Source organism: Gobius niger, assembly GCF_951799975.1.
Source record: "Gobius niger genome assembly, chromosome: 1".
Classification (NCBI taxonomy): domain Eukaryota; kingdom Metazoa; phylum Chordata; class Actinopteri; order Gobiiformes; family Gobiidae; genus Gobius; species Gobius niger.
The window spans coordinates 23,186,802-23,209,499 of record NC_136852.1 but is presented as its reverse complement, the minus strand read 5'-3'; the positions used below and the strand labels follow the sequence as shown (position 1 = coordinate 23,209,499).

The 22,698-nt window shown below is 39.8% G+C and overlaps 1 protein-coding gene across 1 annotated transcript; it reads right to left on the bottom strand.

The window, feature by feature from the left end:
- Positions 1–218: 218 nt before the first annotated feature.
- Positions 219–17,724, bottom strand: LOC306964098 (alpha-2-macroglobulin-like protein 1). The gene is made up of 37 exons (XM_079557991.1): positions 17,705–17,724; positions 14,609–14,739; positions 14,005–14,185; positions 13,498–13,654; positions 13,261–13,313; positions 12,705–12,725; positions 12,376–12,541; positions 11,733–11,817; positions 11,515–11,653; positions 11,318–11,435; positions 10,957–11,066; positions 10,719–10,886; positions 10,343–10,570; positions 9,864–9,927; positions 9,640–9,785; positions 9,128–9,277; positions 8,750–8,884; positions 8,555–8,648; positions 8,135–8,276; positions 7,648–7,873; positions 7,008–7,134; positions 6,761–6,882; positions 6,626–6,677; positions 6,467–6,550; positions 5,967–6,143; positions 5,753–5,828; positions 5,231–5,387; positions 5,086–5,160; positions 4,751–4,913; positions 3,023–3,213; positions 2,226–2,441; positions 1,780–1,904; positions 1,601–1,691; positions 985–1,053; positions 790–895; positions 604–646; positions 219–339 (listed from the first exon to the last, which is right to left on the bottom strand). Exons 2-36 carry the CDS (start codon positions 14,692–14,694, stop codon positions 609–611), a joined length of 4,338 nt encoding a protein of 1,445 aa, XP_079414117.1. The 5' UTR covers positions 14,695–14,739; positions 17,705–17,724; the 3' UTR covers positions 219–339; positions 604–608.
- Positions 17,725–22,698: the final 4,974 nt, after the last annotated feature.

Here is a 22,698-nt window from a genome sequence, read left to right as displayed (position 1 = left end):
ACCACCATCACCCACTCACTCACTACATACACTAGGCTTCCTGGTGTTACCAAACGGTCTCCCATCCAAGTACCGACCAGGCCCTTCCCTGCTTAGCTTCCAAGGTCTGACGGGATTGGGCAGAGCAAAGGCGGTATGACCACACATGATTTATGACACACATAATGATAACAGAAATGTTGGAGCCAAGACATTGGGTGCCAGTTTATTCTCCTGTTTCACAAATTTTCAAAATGTTTCATTGTTTCCACAGAACAACACTAGATACATCACATGTCTTATCACAAAGGCACTTTTTATTCAGACTTCTGAGTGGTTGGTGAAACTTTATTCTTCAACCTGGAAAAACAAACTAGTTAATGATGTGGCTTTACATATATATAGAGACAAAACACACGCAAACAGACAAACAAACAAACAAACAAAAAACGCTGAATGAATCAATACGTTTACAAAAGTAGCTGATGTTTTATATCAAGGGAGGGAAAAATTGCTTTAAAAATAAAAAATCCCTAACTGTTACAACTATGCTGACACACTATGATTATGAATGTTTTCCGTCTGTCCACAGTGGTCAAAACAATAGGCCTATTATTTCCTTACCTTCATTAACACTGGAAAGTGTAGTCAGTCTCAACTTTGTCACCTGAAATTTCAGTAAAAATTTGAATTTTAGTTAAATTGCATATACTGTGAGCTTAGTCAGCATCTCCTAAAAAAACGAACAATATAGAAAAGGGCTCCAATCCAAAGTAAGTCTTGAAATATATCATTTCTGGAGTGACGTACTTGGCTGGTAGTAGTCATACATATGGATCACAGCAGGCTTCAGGCTGTACACTACGAGCTCTCGTATCACCACTAATTCGTAAGAGAGTAGAGTGTTCTTCGGAACCTTTTTGAGCAGAAACAACACAAATTATTGTGCATCTTTTTTTTTTTTTTTTAAACATCTACAGAGCCCATTAAGAAATCAATTCTCACCCCGTCCAAATAGATCAATACATGATCTTCCTCCTTGTCAACACGTTGCACCGGGGGTACATGCTTCAGCTACATGAGAAAAGACACTGTTAGACAGTGGTAAAAGTTTTATGACGGTATCTTGTAATAATCATTTAAAAAAGATATTTGTTTTTGTTTTTTAAAAGTTCATATTGTCATGAGGAGGCTCCATAGAGGAAGAGTGAAGCGTTGGTGACAAAATGTAAATCCAATTGTTTAGTTGTATTTTTCACAAGGTCCAAATCGTGCTAATAGGATTTTATTGAGAGCTTCCCTCACATCTAGATTGAGTCATAAATTTCAGGCATTTTATATGCTTAGACTTTAGAACTGCATTCCGAGACGGTGAGTTTATAAGTTCTTTCACTTTCCTATCGAGCAGAAAAGGAAAACATGAGGTTGCTCCACTTGTTACAATGTGTTTATGTAGTGTATACTTATTTTTTCTTCCTTACATTTCTAAGAACTAAAAACAGTCATATTTACACATGAATGTTTAAAATTTAATATGTTTTCAAAAGTTATCCTCAATCAGGTGTCATAGGGTATTTTAAAAAGCCTGAATAATTTGCACTATAGGACCATAAAAACATACCGCATTTAGAGATTCAGGGTCTACGCTGAATCCAGAGAGTATCTTAATGTCAATGACGGCCATGTTGCTGATCTCTGCTTCTCCATTATACCTGCAGAAAGTATTGCAGAATATCACTTTCAATCATTTATTTATTTAAAAACAAAAAACGACATAATTGATTGTAGTGTCAGTCTTACTTGGCCTTGATATTTAGAGTCATCCTGGGCCTGAGCAAGTTGCTGTCACAGTTGGCCTCTGGCGCCACCTCGAGGCTGAATGGCGTTGGTTCGTTGGGAATCGGAATGTTGTACATTGCTGTAATCTGAAATGAAAGAAACATCAATCAAATCTAATTTTTATTGTATTTTTTATTTGTCTATATTGGTGGGACCTACTGGTAGGCTTCTATTTCACAAGTGACACTAATATTTTCTCCATGATATAAAAACAATGAAAGATGGCCACATAATACATTCACAATGAAGCCAAGTTCTCAGTATTCTCTATAATTGAAACAAAAGTGGTAGAGAAGACTAATGATAAGGAAACCTACACGAACATGAGGAGAACAAGCTAGCTCCATAAAAAGAAGGGTTGATTAGGGGATTGAAATTGTTCGCTGACTGGTGGTGCCTTCACTAACCTGCATGGCGGCACAGGCGTTGCCATTTGCTTTCACGGTGTAAATTCCGGTCACGTCTGGGAGACTTTTTTCCTGGTACAGCAGCTTGTTGTTCTGGTTCACCTGGAACACCAGCGGAGCACCACTGGGAGACTTGACCGTGACTGTGCTCTGCCCGCCAGGACTGTGGACCAGACTGGCGTAACGAGTCAAGGCCTGCAGGGCAACCACTGTATCCTGGAAGAACAAAAAAGGAAAAAAAGGAAATGAGGCTCACTGTGTAAAGCAATGTTTCCTTTAGATACAAGAACGAGGCATTGAAGAAAAGTCAGGATGAAGATCAGGAGGTATATAAGACAAAAAGTACGGGGATCATGATGGGACTAAAAATATCATCATCAGCACATCAGAGGGACAGTTCATGTTAGATATAATTAAAGTCTGGGTACAGTATCCTCGATACTAATAGGCTTCTGCAAAGTGGCGTTAAACCTCATGCAGCTCTTTCACCTGGTTACTGAGAGGTGTGCCGGTCCTAGTTTAGACCTAATTTAGTCCTGGTTTAGTATTTGCTTTGTGTTGGTCCATTCCTTGCATCAATAACAGCAAAGACACAACTGAAAATTGTCTGTGAAAAGTACTTTTTGGATCCAAGAGAGAGAAAAAAAGGATTTGACAGATAAATAGATTTCCTTGTTTGCATGTTCAATGCCTGGTCAAACAGTGAATGGTGTGAATAACATACTATTTTCAAGAATTAAACCTGTAAAGTGTGTGTAAAAACATGTTTGTGATTTGTTGTTGACTTTGATGAGCACCTGAGTAGAGCTGAAGCCTCCGTAGTAGTTTTGCTGCTTGATCAACCAGCGGACGATTTGGGCAGCGTAGCCCAGGTCAGATGCTGTGGGGTTTGAATATCCAAGTATAGCCAAAAGCACATAAGAGCTTATCTCCACAGAGAGCGAGGCAGAAGTTTCTGCAGACGTCTGAGACCAATGCCGGAGCCCACCTGCAAAAACACACACAGACATTGAACTGTTAGTCTGTCCAGACACAGAGACCTCTCACTGCCTGGTGCTGGCATCTTCTCTCTTGTGTGTTGGTCGTTGTTCCTAGTTTAAACAGTCATTTATGTAACATGACCATATCTCACCGGTTTTAGCTTCTCTCCATTGGCTCCCAGTCAGATTTAGAGTTGATTTCAAAATTCTTCTCTTTACTTTTAAAAGTCTGAATGGCCTCGCCCCCTCCTATCTGTCTGACCTGATTCAGCCTTACGCCCCCTCTCGTGCTCTCAGGTCAGCGGATCAGCTGCAACTGGTTGTCCCAAAAACCAAGCGCAAACTTCGGGGAGATCGGGCCTTCTCTGTTGCCGGCCCGCGGTTGTGGAACCAGCTGCCATTAGAGATTAGACAGGCCCAGTCCCTTCCTGTTTTTAAATCTCTCCTAAAAACGCACCTTTTTTCTCTGGCGTTTAACGCAAATTGATGTTGCTGCTGTTGTGTTGTACTTTTTACCTCATATTTTTTACTGTAAATATTTGTATCTGTTTCTGTGTGCGGCCAACTGTACAGTTTTTAAAGTGCTTTATAAATAAAGTTGGTATGGTATGGTATGGTATGTCTGACTGCTGTATTTTTATTCAATAATGTCATTGAATGTGTATGTGTGTCAACACATAGCAACTGTTCACTGTTCAGATGAAAAATATTTGTCATATTTACAGTGATGTTTCATATCATGCACTGTCCCTGTAATATATAAAACGTCCAAGAGCATTGATCAAAGAAGTGGCACACGTAGGCACGGGTTTGAAGCATAGACTGTGGAAAAACATGGATGTTGCATCACTAATAGCTGTCGGAAGTCTAGTAAGAAATGGGGTCAGGCTGCAGAAGTTCCTTGCTGCAATGGATTTTCCATTGAAAGTTTTGAAGGGGCAGGTTTGTCAGTCTTACCTGTACGTCTTTATCTAAACATGTGCAACATCATAAAAGAAAATCATTTCCCAAATTATAAATTAATTTTTGTCCTATTCTACATACAGGATCTGGCTCCAATAACCCAAGCAAATAACATGAGCGAGTTAGCCTGTGCTATGGGGGACGCCTCCCTCACTTCGCTATTCTATGGTCTAAGGTCTGAAGTGATGTAGCATGGAGGCCATAGCAACAAAGTATTCAAAACCAAATCTTCTGTCTTGACTGGTCAGAACTTCTCAAAATGGTGTCCATAACAAAAAAAGAGTCTTCTTCTCCAAATGATCATTAATTATTACAGGGGCGTCGTCAAAAATGGTGCAATAACTGAAGGCTGATATAATAATAAATTGATATTTTTCCAGAGAGAACAAAACATTTAATTTACTATAACAGTAAATATACTCACCACTACGTGTACTACTATTGATACTACTACACTTTTCATCAACCTTGGCTGTTGTAAAGTGCTTTCTAAATAAAATGTGATTGATATTGAATATTTCAAATCGGCTCAATAAAAGTAACTTGAGTAACTTGTTCTGCAGTGCTGGAGAAACCACTGACCATCTATGTGTGCCACTGTGTCAAGATGGTTCAGAAGCGGGTTTCTGACGGCGGCGTTTTGGGCCAAAGTGAAGACATAGGACATCAGGGCAGTGGTGTAGGTGTTACTGAGTACACCCTCTGACGTCGCCAGGCAGTTCAGGCTCTGGGCCAATACAGGGTCCTAAAGGAAATCCAGACAAAGGGTTGAAGGCAAATAATAGTAACTGCTGTGTCGGGAAGAAAATTTGAGCACTGAAATGATCATAACAAGTCATGTGTAGGTGATTTGATCCTACAGACAAAATGGTTGCATAGAAACATAGTGTGTGCTTGATTATATGTATCACACTCACATCAGCAGGCAGTCCCATCTCCAACAGAGCAGCAGAGATATAAGCAGTGAGCGTGACTTCATCAGACACTCCTCCCTGAAAATGCACATGTGTTGGAAGCTTGATCAAATGCAATATAATTGATTTATTGATTAAAAGATTATACCTTCATTTGGTTGTGAAACAGTTTTCCAACTTTTTCAAAACAACCATTCGGCATCTGTTTGGACTCCAGCCACAGCTTTGACTCCTCGATCTTTGCCGGGTCGATGTAGATAAAGGTCTGGGCCTTCACAAAGGATCTCAGCACAAAAGCAGTCAACCTGAGGAATAAAATACATCCATCAATGTTGCTCGAGCTTGAGCAACCACAGTATATACAGTGTAGTGCGAAGATCATCAATTAGGACTAGAGTACCAAGCTGGATTGTTCACATACTATCGCTATTTTTTAATTAATAAGGGGAATACGGGAATAATCTACTTCATCAGTATAGTACAGTATACTGTATTGGCAAAGAAAAACAATAATAATAATAATGCATCGGTTTTATGCAGCGCTTTTCTGGACACTCAAAGACGCTTTACATTGCACTATTCATTCACTCCATACTTGGTGGTGGTAAGCTACTATTGTAGCCACAGCTACCCTGGGGTAGACTGACGGAAGCGAGGCAAATCAGCCCACCATGTATTTCCTGATCCAGTTCCAAAAGCGCTGTATGCGCCATCATCATGCTTGTAATTCAGCTGCCTCTGGTAACCTGTGACATAAAAATCATTGCCATGAATCCATCAAGCAAAGTGTCAATTTAACTCCTCTTTTGATCTATTTAAGACATGTACAACTAATAGTTATTTGTTCTTAAGAAAATAATAATTCCTTGGTCCTTTTCACTCACCACTAGTCAGAAAGTGCTTGGCCTTGGTCTCTATCTCTGGGGTGAGCTGGTTTGTGTTTGTCAGATACTCCAGGATGTAGATGTTTGGGGCAAAAAGAAGCATGTTCTGCTCCCCACAGCCATAGGGCATCCGCAGTAGACCATCCAAGTTCTTCATGGCACGGCCCAAAATGTTACCTGCACAATGTACATGTGGTTATCTTTGAACAATATCTGCTACCAACCAGATATCAAATGTATACAGTGGGGCAAAAAACGTTTTTGGCTGAAATCCATTAGAAAGTCTATGGGGAACTGGCCAAATATGTTTTACTACTACTATTACACCATAGTTTCTAAGTGTCTTTATAACTTAAGATTACAATCAATGACTGACTTTTAATTTGAAAGTATAATTGTTGTAATTGTAATAATTGTTATTGTTTTTTTTTTTACTTTGACACCTGCTTTAATAATGCATAGTCCTTCTGAATGCTGTTTACTCAGTGATCATGTCTTACCCATCACGGACACCAGAGCCCGATCAGATCCAACAATCACATTGTCAGGGAGCTGAACATCAATCTCCTCAGTCAAAGTCTGGTCTGCAGTCGGGTTATGAACAAAACCATTAGATATGGAAATAAACCACACATTTTACATCCTAAAATTGTTCTCACCTTTAGGACAGAGCAGGAGGTTGTGGGTCTTCACCATTTCAATTCCCTCAGCCTGACAAGTAAAAAGTCAGATAGATTTGAACAATTTGAAAAACAAACATATGTATAAATTAAAATGGATGACTTGCTTGGTACCTTCACTATGAGCTTCTTTGTAACTCTATCAATGCGACCTCTCACAGGCACTTCGACAATCTCATTGTTGCATGAAACGTCAGAAGAAACGGCTTCAGCAGAAACGGTCACATCCACGGAGCCTGGAGGAAAGACAACATAAAGTATGAAACCTTTAAAAAGTAAGAAAAAATGTGATAAAATGTGAAATGTCAGGGCCTAAAGGTAGTAATTTGGACAAGCTTGAAAGCGGTTATCTGAGCCTGACCTAAAGCCGTAGGAGACATGTTCCAGGTGACCGTCTTGCGCTCGTTTCCACAGAGACAGAATTTGTAGCTCAGTCCTGGTACCAGAGTCAGAGTGTAGTCGTTAGAGAGAGCTGGAGTCACATCAACCTGTCAGCAGAAAAAAAATCAGTCATTAAACGTTGAGTTTTTATACTCGAGAGTTGAGGCGTTTTGCGGTCATGTGGCAACATAACATCCTAAGGAACCCACAGCTTGATACTGAGGTGGAGGACAGGTGAAAAACACTGTGGTAAAACGTCTAAGACATTTGACCTGGTGAATATCTGTGTAATTTCTAGGCCTATCCACATGAAACACCGGCACAATTTTAAGTGTTACTGGTGGCACAAGCAATCTATAGTTAATTTCTCACAATAGCATCAATGTGGTAGCTGTGACAATTATTGTGAATGCTTTATAACAGCAAAACAAAAAACATGGCCATTAACCCATAAAAAATCCTCCTGTACTTCAATTAGAGCAGTGTATTATCGATCATAAAAACATGACTTGACGAAATATTTTAATGTTTCTGATCTTTGAGATTCAAAGGAAACAAATATTGACATTAATGCTTTTTCCTTTTTGTATGTGTGTGAGTGTTAATGTGGAAGTAGTCACCATTATGCAGCTGGAAAGATAGTTGAAGACAGTGGCTTTGAGCTCGAAGTTCTCCCCTCTGATGATGGAGTAGGGCAGGCTGAGCTCCAGGAAGAACGGCTGGAACACGGTGAAGTTTTTTCGGGGAGCAAGACCAAAGCCCTCGGCGGACAGACAGAAGGCCTCCGTCTCCCAGGTCGTGATGGTGTCTGGGATCTTGACGGGCATGTCAGCCGTCCCAAATTCTCTGAAAAAACAAAGATTAAGTTATAAACCATATAAACAACAAAAAGTAGCCTGTGGTGCTAGAAAGCAAGTTAAAAAAAGGGGACACTGAAGATACATTTTATGGCATTTCATGTACTGTATTAAGTGAGTAATAGCCAGCCAAATAAAAAGATCAAAAATCATGTCCTATATTTATGGTCTCAATCTAAACATCGAAGAAATATACAATTTCCAAAACTACATAATGTTTATTTTTATGAAATACATTTTTAACACTAACCCAGTCTCCACCAGGTCCCATATCCACGTCTCGGGGAAGAAGGTTCTAACAGTCTCAATCACAGGAAGAGGACCACCACCAAAACCAGCGGCGCCACCACCAGGTGCAGCCATGGCCAAACCTTCGTCCACTCTGTCAAAGGCTATTAAACAGACAATGCAAAATGCAGATTAGGAAAGAGTATGACATGGTATAACAGTGTGATTTTTGTTTTCGATACATATATCCACAGGATTTCATTATGGTTAAGGTTTAGACAACACTTAAGTCTTCTTCCAAGTGTTAATGCAGGATATGCTTAAAAATTGTAATTTAAACAAATAAATCATAAATACAATTGCAGTTCATTTTTCCCCCCAAACTGTGCAACCCCATTTTATTGAGCACCAATATTTTGTTGTAATGTAGATAAAAGATTACCAAAGTTTTGTCCATAGTGATATTCTCGTCCCAAGTAGCGGAGACAGTCAGGCACTCGAATCATCAAGTTTGTGAAGATTTTGAGCCCAGCATTCTTATTTATACAATAAAAAACAAAACACAGGATTTTTTAAACATTTGACACCAAGCAACGAATTAATAATAATGTACTTAGTACTTAGATTTAAATTGCACCTGGAACACAGTGAATGCATCATCTATGTTTCCTGGATACGGAAAGATGGATCTTTTGGGTCGAACAGGGAGGCACAGCACAGGGTCCTGAACCTGGTATGGGACATATCTGCTTCCTGGCAACAAATTGTAAATCTAAAAAAAAGAAAAAAGAAAGAAACACATGTGACATTTATAAAAGAGAAAGATTATTGTGGATGGGCAACGCATTTGTTGAACTATAGTTAGGAGAACAAAGTTATTCTCATAAAGGACTAGAGACAAACTCAGGCAAAAAAGTATTTGGCCTAAATCCAATAGGAAGCCTATAGGGCTGAATACTTTTTTGCCCCACTGTATAGATCAAAGATATATAAAAGAAACTTTTGAACTGCCTACCGTATCTGCCTTCAGATATTTTCCTGGCTCTTGAATGAGAACACTCTGGTCGATGACGCTGATCCCACACAGAGACTTGGGGTGTCCTGCCACCTTCAGCGTGGCATGTTCTCCTGGGACGCCCTCATCTGGATTAAACTCAACTTCCACCTGGACATCGCCAAAATGTAACAATAGAAATGATATTTTGATGCCAATAACAGATATTTTAAGACTCACCCATTCAAAATTACCATAATCAAATATCATATATTTGAATGAGTGTCAAGACAGTACGGTATCTGCACATCTGTACATCTGAGCCAAGGGATTACCTCTCCAGTACTGGGCAGTGACGCACAATCTCAATCAATTCTTGGCTCTAACAATTTCCAACAAATAATCTGCCTCGTAATGGTTTGTGTTTTATGCAAAATGTAATTGTCAAGGTGCACATCAACTCCTGCGGCTAACTTATAAACAATAAGGAAACACTGACAGCCTTAAGTGTTTCTTCATATTGAGCCTCTGACCTTGTGGCTGAAGCATTTCTCGGTGTTGAATTCAGCGCTGTGGGCAATCACGTAGGAGCTGGGCAGGACGGCGAAGGCAACAACAACAAAGTTGGGAGCCAGGACCGCAGTGATTGGTAACTTGAAGGAAATACTGCCCTCAGTCACTGAAAGGTAAAAAGCCATTTGAGCGAGGCCTCACTTTCTTCACATTTCGAACGGTGTGGAAGATACTGCTGCTTCACCTGTATTGTCGGTCACAACAATTTTTTGGAATTCTTGCATCACAATATCATTGCGGTTGATGACCTGAAAATACATAAAACATGAGAAATGTTTCAGCTTCACTCCTCGCTCTGTCCAAGCTTTAGATCCACTCAGAACTAAGCGCCAATTTGCTTTTACTTCACGATACTGTAAAATCTGAAATATTTGTACCAAGCCACACAAAATGTTTTTAAAATTCATAAAAATGCAGGAATATAGGATGTGTAGTTTTGATAGATGTAATTTGACTGTTGCTGTAAATTACACAATTATAACCTCGAACAATACTTATAATGTGTAATTGTATGCCAGCATAGAAAAGTGTTGTGTTACTTTTAGAGGTTTTTCTTGAATATCAGATAAAATTGAAACGACACTCAGTATTATGATTTGGTCACAGCTATTTTTAAAGTAGCCGTCGCTTCTCTGGTAATAGCAGTCCACCCAAGCCTCTCACCAGGTACATGATGTCCATGGGGCCCGGTTCCTCTTGGACCACTGTGTAGTTAATGGTAATGTCCTCCTCGGAGCCGCAGGGGAGTGTCCGCTCTGTCCTCTTTACCTCCAGGAGGCTGACAGTCTTGGTGTCAGGAGAGGACTGCTGAGCCATGGACAGAGTAACGTCCCCGGTCTCATGGTAGGGGACCCTGTAGCCCGCGTACTCCAGCACTGGCTTATCACCGATCTGGGAATCACAAAGCAAGACGTATGGGTCACATACGAGAAAAAGAAACTGTCTGCAGTCGGTTTAAGATGCTAATAATGTTTGCATGTTTTTAGATATAAGATTTGCACAGAGGGGCTGACAGAAACGTAATTCCAGAATGTCTTACGTGGAGCCGGATGTCTCCGTTGTGCCCTGCGGTGTCGAGGGAGAAAGTGGCCACTCCGTCACTGTTGGTCGTGAGGTTTTGGAGATGACGGGACGACCACCGCTCGCCCTCAAACAGGTACAGATCCATGTTTGCCAAGGGCTGGTCATCGTATCTGACTGCTTTAACCTAAAAAGGAAAACAGAAAAAAATGAATTGATTTGATATAAACAAAAGTAATCGATTGATTTTCACTTACTTTTCCCTCCACAGTGGTGTCTTTCTCATAAACCTTAGGCATGTCGAAAAAGGACAACTTTCCAATGACGTATGAGATACTAACTCTGCTGTTGTGTGAGTGTGTGATGCCTGTGAAACATAAAACAATATGCTGAAATCTTTTATAGAAACTGAGGATTCTTCACCTTTTCTCTAAACCTGTTCCTTTTACAGTTAAAACAATACGCCATGAATACAAATTGGATCTAGAATTGGCTTGAATTTGGTACAAGTGGAGACCAACACAGAATAAACTGGCAGACCAGGTTTGCGATTTTATTTTTCATCTTTAAAATATGCAAGTTATAGATTCTGGATTTTAAATGACTAAAAAAGTTTACCCGTTCCCTCCTCTTCCATTTTGGCGATGATCTCCAGGGAATCCAGCACAGCTTTTGCATCAATTTTTGTGAAAGTGGCCATTGGGACAGTAAAGGAAGCGCAACCTTCATTATCAGTCTATAAAACAGATAGCAACATAAGTGGTCTGTAATGATTTCCTATCCCTGCTTTTTTCACAATAAAATTGACCATGTACCTGTTTGTTCTCCTTGTGGCAGGGAGCAGTGACCTCCGGCACGTTATCTGAGTCACCAGGCCTCCTGAAGATGAATCGATCAATTGGCCTGCATATTTCTATTTTAACAGTTCCAGGAACAGGCTGCCCATAGGTGTATCTAAAGACAAAGCAATGTGTTAAAATATGGATCAATTCATTCATGTAATTCTGTAATTGTATTGCCTTATTCAACTTACTTTGCACAAACTTTCACACTGATCTCTTCTTGGGCAATGCTCACTTCATCGTTAGAGGTGATTTTGACGTCAAACTTCGGCAAAACTAGGGGTTAAAACAAAGCATGGTTCTTTAAAAGGTAGTGTATGCATTGTGAGCTCTTATATAAAAATGCCACTACAAAAGTCACTCAATCCATGCAGCCTTTACTTTCTTAATGTCATTACACGCCTTATTTGGGTTTAGCAATGGGATCTGGCAACCCAAAATATGGGGCTCAGTCTGCTTTCTGATTGGAGAATAAGCTTGTGAATCAGAAGATATTGTCCAACTCCGATACAAATTACAATTGAAATCAGTAATATAATATATTGATTTGAACATGTCTATTGGAACATATCTAGGGACCCAGAATTATTTATTTCTGGTTTAGTTTATTTCAATGTAGTTGTGGTTTAGTATCTGTTTTACTTTTTACTTTACTCTGTTTTCTACTACTAACAGTATGATCAGTTTATTTTCAATCAGCTGTTGGAGTATGAGATGCCAGATATACTTGAGTGAGAAAAGTATTTTACAAATGTATCTGACGCAACACCAGTAAAGCTATTACTATAGCCTACAGGCTGGATGAAAAAGATGGATCACCTCAAACAAACGTACCATACTTCTCCACCTTGAAGATGTGGGAGATCTGGTCCTCCCCAAAGGAGACAGTGATCCGGTAGGTTCCCTCTTTGGCTTCAGCGTTCAGTGGGTGCGACAGCTGCAGGATTTTATCAGCAGAGGTTTGTTTCAACCACTGTCCAATGCGGTTTCCGTTGGCATCCTGTGAAACAAATACGATTTTATTATAATTCATAAAAATGTATGTAATTTAAGGCCCATGAGCCATATGCTCAATTTTCAATTACAATTATTTCAATAACACATTTTTCATGTATCTAATATCAATTATTTATAATTGCTCATGAAAGCAATTGGAGTCTTACCTCTAGTTCGATCATATCATACTGTAACAGAAAGCAAATGAATACAATTAATTTAATACATACATACAATACATTCTTTATGCTTTATAGTTTTATTGAAAATAAGAATTAATATCAAATTAAAAATACATCTTTAACACCATTGAAGAGGCATGGAGGCGTATAAATAAAATATAATCAGCCTATCATTTGAGCAAAACAAACAATGACAGTGTTTCTTTTGTTTAGTTTCTTCTTTTTGGTTTATAGATATAATTTAACAGAACAAGCATCATGTCAATATTCAAAACAAGACTGAAAAGGCATTGACTAAGTTTACCAATACTTTTCACATAGCTACATTTGATCACTGAGAAAAGATACAATACAGCTTCACCAATAAACAAGAGGAAATATAACCCCAACAGTTACATTTCATAAATACAAGTTTGTTGTTTTATCTTTCAACAAAGATTAACAAAGATCTGCAGGGTAACCAAAAAACCCCAAACAGAACTCAGAGTTATGTAACAGCCAATGTCAGTCAGCCTCATTTCAAATCAAAGACGTCACTCACCTTTCGACAAGTAGGTCTCAGCTTCGTATCCAGTGTGACCAGTCTGAAGTGCACTGCAGAGAGGAGCGGCTGTTACTTTTGTTACTTTCACATAGTTGTATTGTATTAAAGACTGCACAATATTTGATTAAAAAAAAGGTACACATTTAAAGTGCATCACTTCATGTGGGGAATTATACATGTGTACAGTACTAGCAGATATATCTTAATGACGTGCATGAACAAACTAAAAATTACCAGTTTGTCCTGGGAGGTAGATGGGTTTATCCGTCTGGATGAATGTTACTGGTTTGTTCACTTGGATCCAGACTTTGCGAACTTCTCGTGAGTGAAATGTTTCTCCGGTCACATCCACCTGTAAGATCCACGCCTCGTCTTTAGGCACTATAGGAGCCTGCAGGGGACAAAACACTTCAAATTAATCAAAGCATTATGCACTGCCTTACGTCTGAGTGTTGTTAAAATCAATGTCTCCCTTTAAGAAAGAACCATTTAATGTCTAATAGTCTCTTGTTTTTGTGTTTTGTTGTGCCTGCCTTGTTTGAATTGTATTGTATTTCTGTGAAGCGTCTATACAAGTAGAATTTCTTATTATTTCAAATAGAAAAAAAGAAAATTGGCCTTTTCAATTGTAATCCAATAGTGATTGAATTTATGGTCAATCTCAAAAAACGTTGCATTTCTTGAATGCGTTTTCTATTGTGATTTAAATGTCACAGACCATTTTCTTTCTTTTTTATTTACCATAAACTTGTGGCAGGCGTCGAACTCCTCCTGGGACCGTTTCTGGTAGAGCATGGTGTTGAGATCTGGGGACATGAGCGTCACGGTCATCGTCAGGCTCTCATTGGGCTGAAGGAGTCGGGCACAAAAGTGCACCTCTGCGCCAGAGCCCAGGATGGCAGGAACAGCCACCGTGTAGTATCTGGAGCCAAGAAGATACACAGATTCATGAAACAAGAAAGAAAGAAAGAAAAGAGCACAATGCTGCACGAAGTAATCTGTAGTATTGTCAGTTTTGTTCCCATTCTGTTATCCCTTGGTTTTGTTTGCTTCTATAATAAGCTCGTCCATGACTTCGGACCCGAATTAACAACTTTTTTAGTGACAGTGCAAGATTACAGAGGCAGTTGTGGCGAATAGGCCGTGGTCATTCTACACATTAGGACATGGCTGGAACATGTAGGGGGGATGAAAATATGCAATTTTAACATTTTTTAACTCCGTATAGTCCCTTTAAAGAAGAAAGCAGAATTAAAATCTAAAATTGTACTATAAAACAAAGTCACATCACTGAAAGCTGTGGAAATACTGAATTATATATATATAAAAAATGAAAAATACTCACGGTCCCGCTGCAGCTTGGCCTAAATACACCCACCCAAGGGTCACAAAGAGCACCCATGCCCGCATCTGAACCCCAGGACGATCCATGGCTGACAACGATGGACCTCAGTCTCAGCATCTCTTAAATAGACCCTGCCAGAAGAGAGGACAAGCCCACACAGTTAGGACACGTCCCTTGACAAACCGGAATTACTCACGAAAAAATGTATCTGCAACTTTTGGTATGTGCCTATCGGGGTCATCTAAAGGGGTCAGCAATTTCAAGGGTGGTGCATTTTTTCAGTGAAGGTTGGAAAGAAATTGATTGATTGATTTAAGTAGAAACAGCAATATGACTGATTATATGAAAGGAATACAAATTGTAAAAAAACAAAAACAAAAACAGCAACAAACAAATATGCACAACACGAGGAAGTAATTAAAAGGCCTTTATTTATTTGGCCATTTAAATAAAGGCCTTTTAAGTATTTCCTCGTGCTGTGCATATTTGTCTAGAGTGCCTGGGTTTTTTAAATTTGGATTTAAGTTTAATTTGGAAATTTTTCAGGCTTCAGATATAATCCTGGTTTACACGTTGACTTTATAGTTTAGGGTTTTGAGTTGTTTCTTTGGTTCAAGTTTTTTTTTTTTTTTTTCATATTCAACAGTCATTTTAATCAGATGATAAGATCATAAATGTGCCTATACACACTGCCCTGATCCCTAATTTGCTACACAAAGTTTACTCTATCAACAAGACCTACATAACACCCACACATAATGTCTCCGGGGAAGGTTTTGCCACAAATTGAAATTCTGTCACTAAAACAAATCAGCAGCAACCACATAGTGATGCAGCCAATATGATATACAGTACAGACATGTTCTCATCTCGGCCCTTGTTTTGTTCAGAAAAGACGTACAAACACCCACTGCTTTATAATATTCACAAAGCAACACTTTTCTTTTTATATAATCTTTTTCTCAGGTGGGGGTTAAGGCTAACAAGGTTAACAAGGCAAACAGGTTTGGAGTGTGGACGTATGACCTAACCCTTAACCCTAGACTAGAAATACAGGACAATCGCGAAAAGTAGCAAGTTTTCAAAAAAATGTAACCTTTTGGAGGAGACAGGAACGACACTCATGCTTGATAATAATGTGCAGCCTTTTTAACGCAAACTGTAAAAAACATGCCTCTATTCAAAACAATTCAATTCAATTATGACCCGAACAACACATCGAGTAAAGCAAAAAATATTGCTGTAAACCCAGGATTTTTGTGACGCTCAACAACGATCAGTAGATGACTGGTCAGACACCAGCCTGGTCATACCATACCCTTGTACTCATTTCGCACAGAGGGTCTGGAACTTCACAACTGAGCTCCGTTTTCAGGTGCGTCAACCAGCAAATCCGGTGCAAATGCTTAACGTACACCCGCCTCCCCCGCTCGCTGAATGGTAGGTTGAAATTAAACCGATGTAACGCGGCCACTGAGATGCAGGCCCAGACGTACATGTAGGGAAAAGATTAACCGGAGTTTACAGATGGCAAAGGCCAGTCAGACACAGGAACAGACTGCAGACAGTTGGGATCCAGGAGTACATTGGGACTCACTCATTTGTTGCAGCTCTAGTAATTGTCGGAATCAAAAGCATGGGACAGGGGACTGGGACGACGGTCATAGAACAAGGCGAGCAGGTCTAGAGCTGAACCGGACTGGAAACACAGGATATTCAGGTATGCAACAAGTTTTCAAAAAATCTGACAAAAAAAGCTGAGGATGAGCCAGGGGTGTGACATTAATGTGGTCGTATGTGAAAGAATAATGTAGTACAGCCTTTTCAGTGGGATCTACAAAAGACATAGAGCGCTTTACTACATGTTTTTGGTCAAATCCCTGTCTTGACTTTTTTTTAGGATAAAACGTTTTCATGTAGCCTAATCTAATCAGTTCAAGATTATGCAGTCGGGAACTGCATAATTAATCCAACAATTCCACGCATTTCAGAACATGTTTGCAGGGGCCTAAACTATTGAACAAATATTGCCATCGTTGGTGCCCCCCTTGAGCCCTGACACAACAATTGGTCCTTATGTACCTGCTTTGAATACTACCGAGAAATCACAGTGGCTACAAACACATGCATTTCAGACACAAGAGGCTACAAGACACCATAACTGCTACTTAAACAGGGCCGTTGCAGAAAGCTACAGGGGGCAGGGGCTCAAAAACCTAAAACGGCACTACCCCCCACCTCCGAACTCACCCCCAAACCGACCGACTGTGCCCGCTCCCCACCATTTGTAATACAACACATTTATTTCAAATACATTTGTTTTTTAGGGTTATTTCTTTGTTAGTTCTTTATTTAATTTTATACATTGATTTTATTTTAGCAGAAGCAATGGTAAGGACCATGGGAAAGCTTTGGATACACAAAATATAATATAAATAAATAAAAAGGCTAGGCTATGGAGTGAAAAGGGCACTCAGTGGCATGGTGTAAAAGGGGGAAGGGGCTCAAACCCTCTCCTTCCCCCCTGCGCGTGGCAAAATGCAAGAGGCAACATTTTGTGTTCAATTCATTAATGGATTGTCTCAGATGCAGTAACAGGCTGTTGGAGCCATGTGTCACCACTAGGAAGTGCTGTGGTGGTGTGTGTTTTAAGCCCTTTTTTATGGAAATAATGAACTGGATTTTATGAGGAATTATGTGAGCTTGATATGAATTTGAACTTAATAAAGCAATTTAACTCTTTGGATTTGTATTGAAGTGCACAGTCAGCGCGTCACTTACTTGCACCTGGATTTGCTGCCCTCATCGGTCTAAATGGGATTCAGCCGGAACAATGAGGATGTTTTTGTTTTCAGTCTGCTTTAAAAGGCACAGCCTTTGTTGATTTCCCCTCAGAGACCACAATCCAGGAAATGAAACTGAGTAGGCTAAGTATTATCCATTAGCCCTGATGACAAGTCCAGTGATACCTTAACAGTGTTCATGTTTTGTAATTATTGAGCTCTGTATAAAAAGAATACAACCTTTTGATAGGAAAATAATTTATAAAAACTCTGTGGAGTCAATTCTTGATAAACTAGTAAAGTTTGCAGTTACCTGAAGCTCACATGAGCCTGTAGGCTTGTGTGAGGCTATGCGGCCTGTAAAGCACTGTGTAGAAAACAAGGCTGGGGAACATGGAGCCCATCTTGCAGACGTCGGCCCGTGGAGGTTGTTGTCGGTGATGTGGAGCAGGTGCAGAGAGGGGCAGCTAATGCGGGAGGGTGCACACTGCTGTACTCGCTAAGGCACAGGAACAGCTCTTCCAGGCTACCCACAGAACATAGGACAGAAGGGAAAGAAGCTCAGGTCAAAATCTATTTCACAAAGGACATGTTGGTGGAGAACATTTAAAAAGCTTAATCAGGCAGTTCCTGGGTGAGCTGCAGTACAGTGTCCCAGGACACTCTGGTGTTATTGAGCACGAGACGTCAAACCCCAGCAAAGGCCTCCACTCACTGAGGGTCGAGGGGGACTCCCGCCAGAGGGTTGGAGCTCAGGTTCAGGAAGTCCAGGTTGGGAATGTTGGACACTATTTTACTGATCTACAGGGGAAAAGAGCAGGGACAGTGAAGTACCAGAGGGGACAGAGTTCTCCGTTGTCGGCCCTAAGCTGTGGAACGCTCTGCCCCTCCATGTTCGAACGGCCCCCACAGTGGAGTGTTTTAAATCTCGTCTTAAAGGGGGAGTATTATGCAAAATCGACTTTTTCAAGCCTTACATCATGTTATTATGTCATTCCCTCATTAAAAACATGCCTGAAGTGTTGCCTTGGCACATTCACGTATTTTTGAGTAATCTGTAAAAACTCTGAGCCAGCCATTTTAGGAGGTCAGAGGTTCTTAAAGAGACAGAGGCCTATTTCAAGACATTTGCTACAGCCATTTTGAGAGAGCAATTTTATACAAGGCAGTTATTTTAATTTACTGCATTTACAGACCAACAGAAGGTTTCGTCATCATTGTAGTGTGCTATAGACTGGTGATATGTGATTGAAAAAAGCATGATACCCCCTCTTTAAGACCCATTTTTATTCTCAGGCTTTTAACACCGCGTGAGTTGTATGGTCCCCGTGTATTTTATTTATTTTATCTTGTTTGTTTTATTGTTTTATTCATTGTTTTTAATTATTTTATTGTTTTATCTATTATATTTTTATTTATGTCTTTTACGAACTATTTATTGTTTTATGCAGGTTTTAGTACATTCTTTTTTGTTTCTTTTTTTTTTGTGGAAGAGCTAATAAGTATTGTATCTGTTTTTAGGATCTCACGTGCAGCACTTTGGAAACATTTTTGTTATAAAAAATATATTTGTTATATTAAGAAATGTCCTAAAACATCATGTATTCATCCATTTTGTGCAAATCCTGTAACCTATAAAAGAATCAGAATAGGTTTTATTGCCATTGTCATGAACAGGTTCACAACTAGAAGCCTACCAGGGCTTACTCACCAGGGCGGCCGTTATATGGTGCCCCTTTTGTTGCTGAAAGTAGAAATCACTTTAAAGTAAAGCACATACACAATTATACACAAGATTAGGATAATACACATTACGGGCAGAAAACCTGCTGGAAATTTGTCTTTGGTACAACAGGGAGGGGAGGTGGGTAGAGATAGAGTCAGTGAGTGAGGAGGATAGAGAGAGATTAAGGCAGGTCGTGTTATGTAGGAGGCTCCTGGCCTTGGAGTGTTGTGTACATCTAATCGCCGTGTCATGTCCTTGTCGCCCCACATAACATAACGCAACCACATAAAGAGAATTGTTAAGATTTTCCTCAGAAAAAATATGTACCTAATAATTGTGTCTGGTCACTCAAATGTGACAAATGATGTTTATAGTCAAGAGGAATGTGTTGGGAAACACGTTCATGAACATTAGTTTATGTCCCCAGAGAGAGCACCTCATGCCAGTCCTGACACTGATGAAGGGAGACCCCTGAAACGTCTGACAGGCTAAAAAGTTAAGCCTGACAAGGAGTGCTGTCCTTTCTTTCATGACCAATACCAGAAATCTGTGTTTGACTTTATTAACACATGTTTGACCAAGAACTTGTGAATGAGTGCGATGACAAACCACTTATCATTTACAATAACTTTCTTTGCATTATGTAAAAAGCAACTGCTAAACAGAATCGATGTACTGTAAGTATATTATCTCTCCAAGTACCTTACCTAAAGAGACCTTTCCTTGACCACAGGGACCACTTAATGTATCCTGTTCCCTCTCAAATGGTCCTGGAAATGAAAAGGTTGCATGCTTTATTCAGCTTCAAATCTGTCCAATCAGCTTCAAGCACTTGCTTTCTCCAGTTTGGCGGCTGGTGATCTTTAGTTCACCCACTGCTACTTCAACAGCAGAGATCCTGAGCTGGACCAGCCAGGAAGAGACAGAGCTATGGTTTGATCCAGCACATAAACTCTGAGGAAATACATGCCCAAAGATCACTTACGGACAGTGTTGCCACAGATTACTTGAAAAAGTAACGTTCTAAGTTACCAACAACATCTCCACCGTCACAACACAATGACAAACCCTTTTACCAACACTCAAGTGCATTTTAACTGTAACATCAACAAAGCTGACGCAGACTAAGTATTTCCATCTTGTCTGACTTGTCACATTACATTACGTCACTCACCAAGATTAAAAAAGAAATGTATTTTTTCCAAAGCAAAATGACGAAATAGTAACTCACAGTAATTGGAAAAAGTAACTTAAATCTGATTACTAGTTTGAAAATAGTAACACGTTAGATTATTAGTTACAAAAAAGAAATCCGATTACAGTAATCCATTACTAAGTAATTAGTTACAGGCATCACCAGGGGCGGACTGAGACTGAAAAACAGCCCTGGACTCTGACCAGCATGGCCCAAATTAGCGTAATTGTGCACTTCCACAAATACATAATTTAACCTTTTACCACCTGCCTTAACATTAACGAGTGCATTTTTTGACTGGCATCATCAGCAAAAAGAACGGGAAAGGTGGTCGTAGAAACAGAAGCAAAATCATTAATATAAATAATAAATAACAATGGTCCCAAAATTGAACCTTGTGGTACACCATACTCCAAGGAATTCCTTTTAGATTCATGTTTTTTTATACTGGGCTTTACCCAAATCTAAAAGCTTCTCGACTGGAGAGCAACAATGTAACGCCTCATTTGAAAGCTAAGACCTACAAAAGTGACGGAAACTTTTTGTCACATTTTTGTCATATTTTTTTTGTTTTTTTAATCATTTTTTGTTGTGTTTTTCTCACGTTTTTGTAGTTTGTTGTTTTTTTTCCGTGTTTTTCTCATGTTTTTGTAGACTTTTCATCCTCTTTTTCTCGCTATTTAGATGCTTTTCTTTTTTGCTTTTAGATTTGGGTAAAGCTCGGTTGAGGCGGGACTGGTGGCCCTCGAGCCAGTGGCCCTTCTGTGCTCTTCCAGAATGGACATATGGCCAGTCCGCCCCTGGGCATCACTGCTTACCTACTGAATAGTTATTCATTTACCAAATTCAATACTGGGGTTGTCAAAGTTTACTCTTTAGCTCATGATTAATCAAGAAATAATGAAAGCATTATTTATGGATTAAATTTATGGATTTTTTTGACCCAACACACTCCTGTGTCTCGAGCACACGTTACCTGAGAGGCAGAGCAGGTCATCACCGTCCAGTTCAGTTGGTCACAGAAGCCATGCTTATGTCATGGCATCAACTTTGTGCATGAAATCCTTCAGTTGTTTACACGGATTTAAAAGCACAGCGCCGAGACTTGCATCACAAATTACAAACGGTGCGCATTTGGGCTTTTCACATAGGTTTCTGACACATGCCAAATTAGAGCGTTTAAAGCTTTATAATTTTACAAATTGTAGATTCTCTCTTTGCTGGAGAGGGGGAGAGGGTATCATTTTGGCTGTCCAGTCTGTGACATCATCCTCATAATGGGCACAACTTAGGCTACTGTAAGTTAAGCAAACTGGGTCAGAGGCAGATATGGCATCAGCAGGCTGGACAGCGCAGTTAGGCCTAAATGAACAACAGGTAACCTATATACAGAACGAACACTGCAGCCACTGCTGGCTGTGGATGCTCACACCAGTGTGTTTCTCAGAGCTGAATGTAAGAAGTAGCCTACATTTTTCCATTGTGAGATTAGTAAAGGCTATCTTATCTTATCTTAGCAATAGGTCGGCGCGGTCACTTGTTGTACCATGGGCATCTTTACGCGTCTGTTTATACCAGTCTGGTGTTGTCCTCGCACACCGACTCTGAGTGCGCACAATAATCGAGCCGCGCTATCTCCACAGAACGCACTGTGTCCATTTGGCAGAAGCGCAAACATTGGAATTACGTGCGTAAACGGGGCACATGCCCAGAGCGCACGAATTGTGTCTGTGAACGTGAGCAGAGCGAAAGCCAGATGCTGATCGTTGGTCAATAGCGTTTGGACTTTATCTTTTAGGCAAGAAATTCAGATCTAAGTGTTAGCGCTCTTGTCCTAATCAAGACAGTTTCACTTCCGGGTATTAGTTGACGAAGAAAAGTAGAAGAGAGAAAATGAGAATGAGAAAATGAGAAAACGAAGTAGTATATTTTTATATTGCAATAGTGCACAATATGTCAATTTTTGATTTTGCATAGCTATTGCTTTTGAAATCGAAAATACAATGATCGCAAAAGGTCGTGTACCTACTTTTGCGTTCATTGTATTTGTCAATGGGCTTTGTCAATATCTATTTTTTTCTATTATGTTTTTCTTTATCAAAAGCAGCAGGTCATGGTAGAAAAAGGGATTTTGCGACGTTTGTAATCGGCGCTGGTATAGCTCAGTGGTTACTTCGTTGCAAATTCTTTCAGAATAGTCTAACTCATCCCTTCGTGGGATCGAACCCCGGGCGCTGTCCAGTGCTTTTGCTACTTCAAAACTGCTTTGATATATAGCTTTAAAGTAAAACACCAAAATGATGGTTGACTTTAGAATGTTTTCCGTGATTTAGTGTTGTAAACCTATGTGGTGCAGATCAGGAATCTCAAAACCAGTGACCCATTA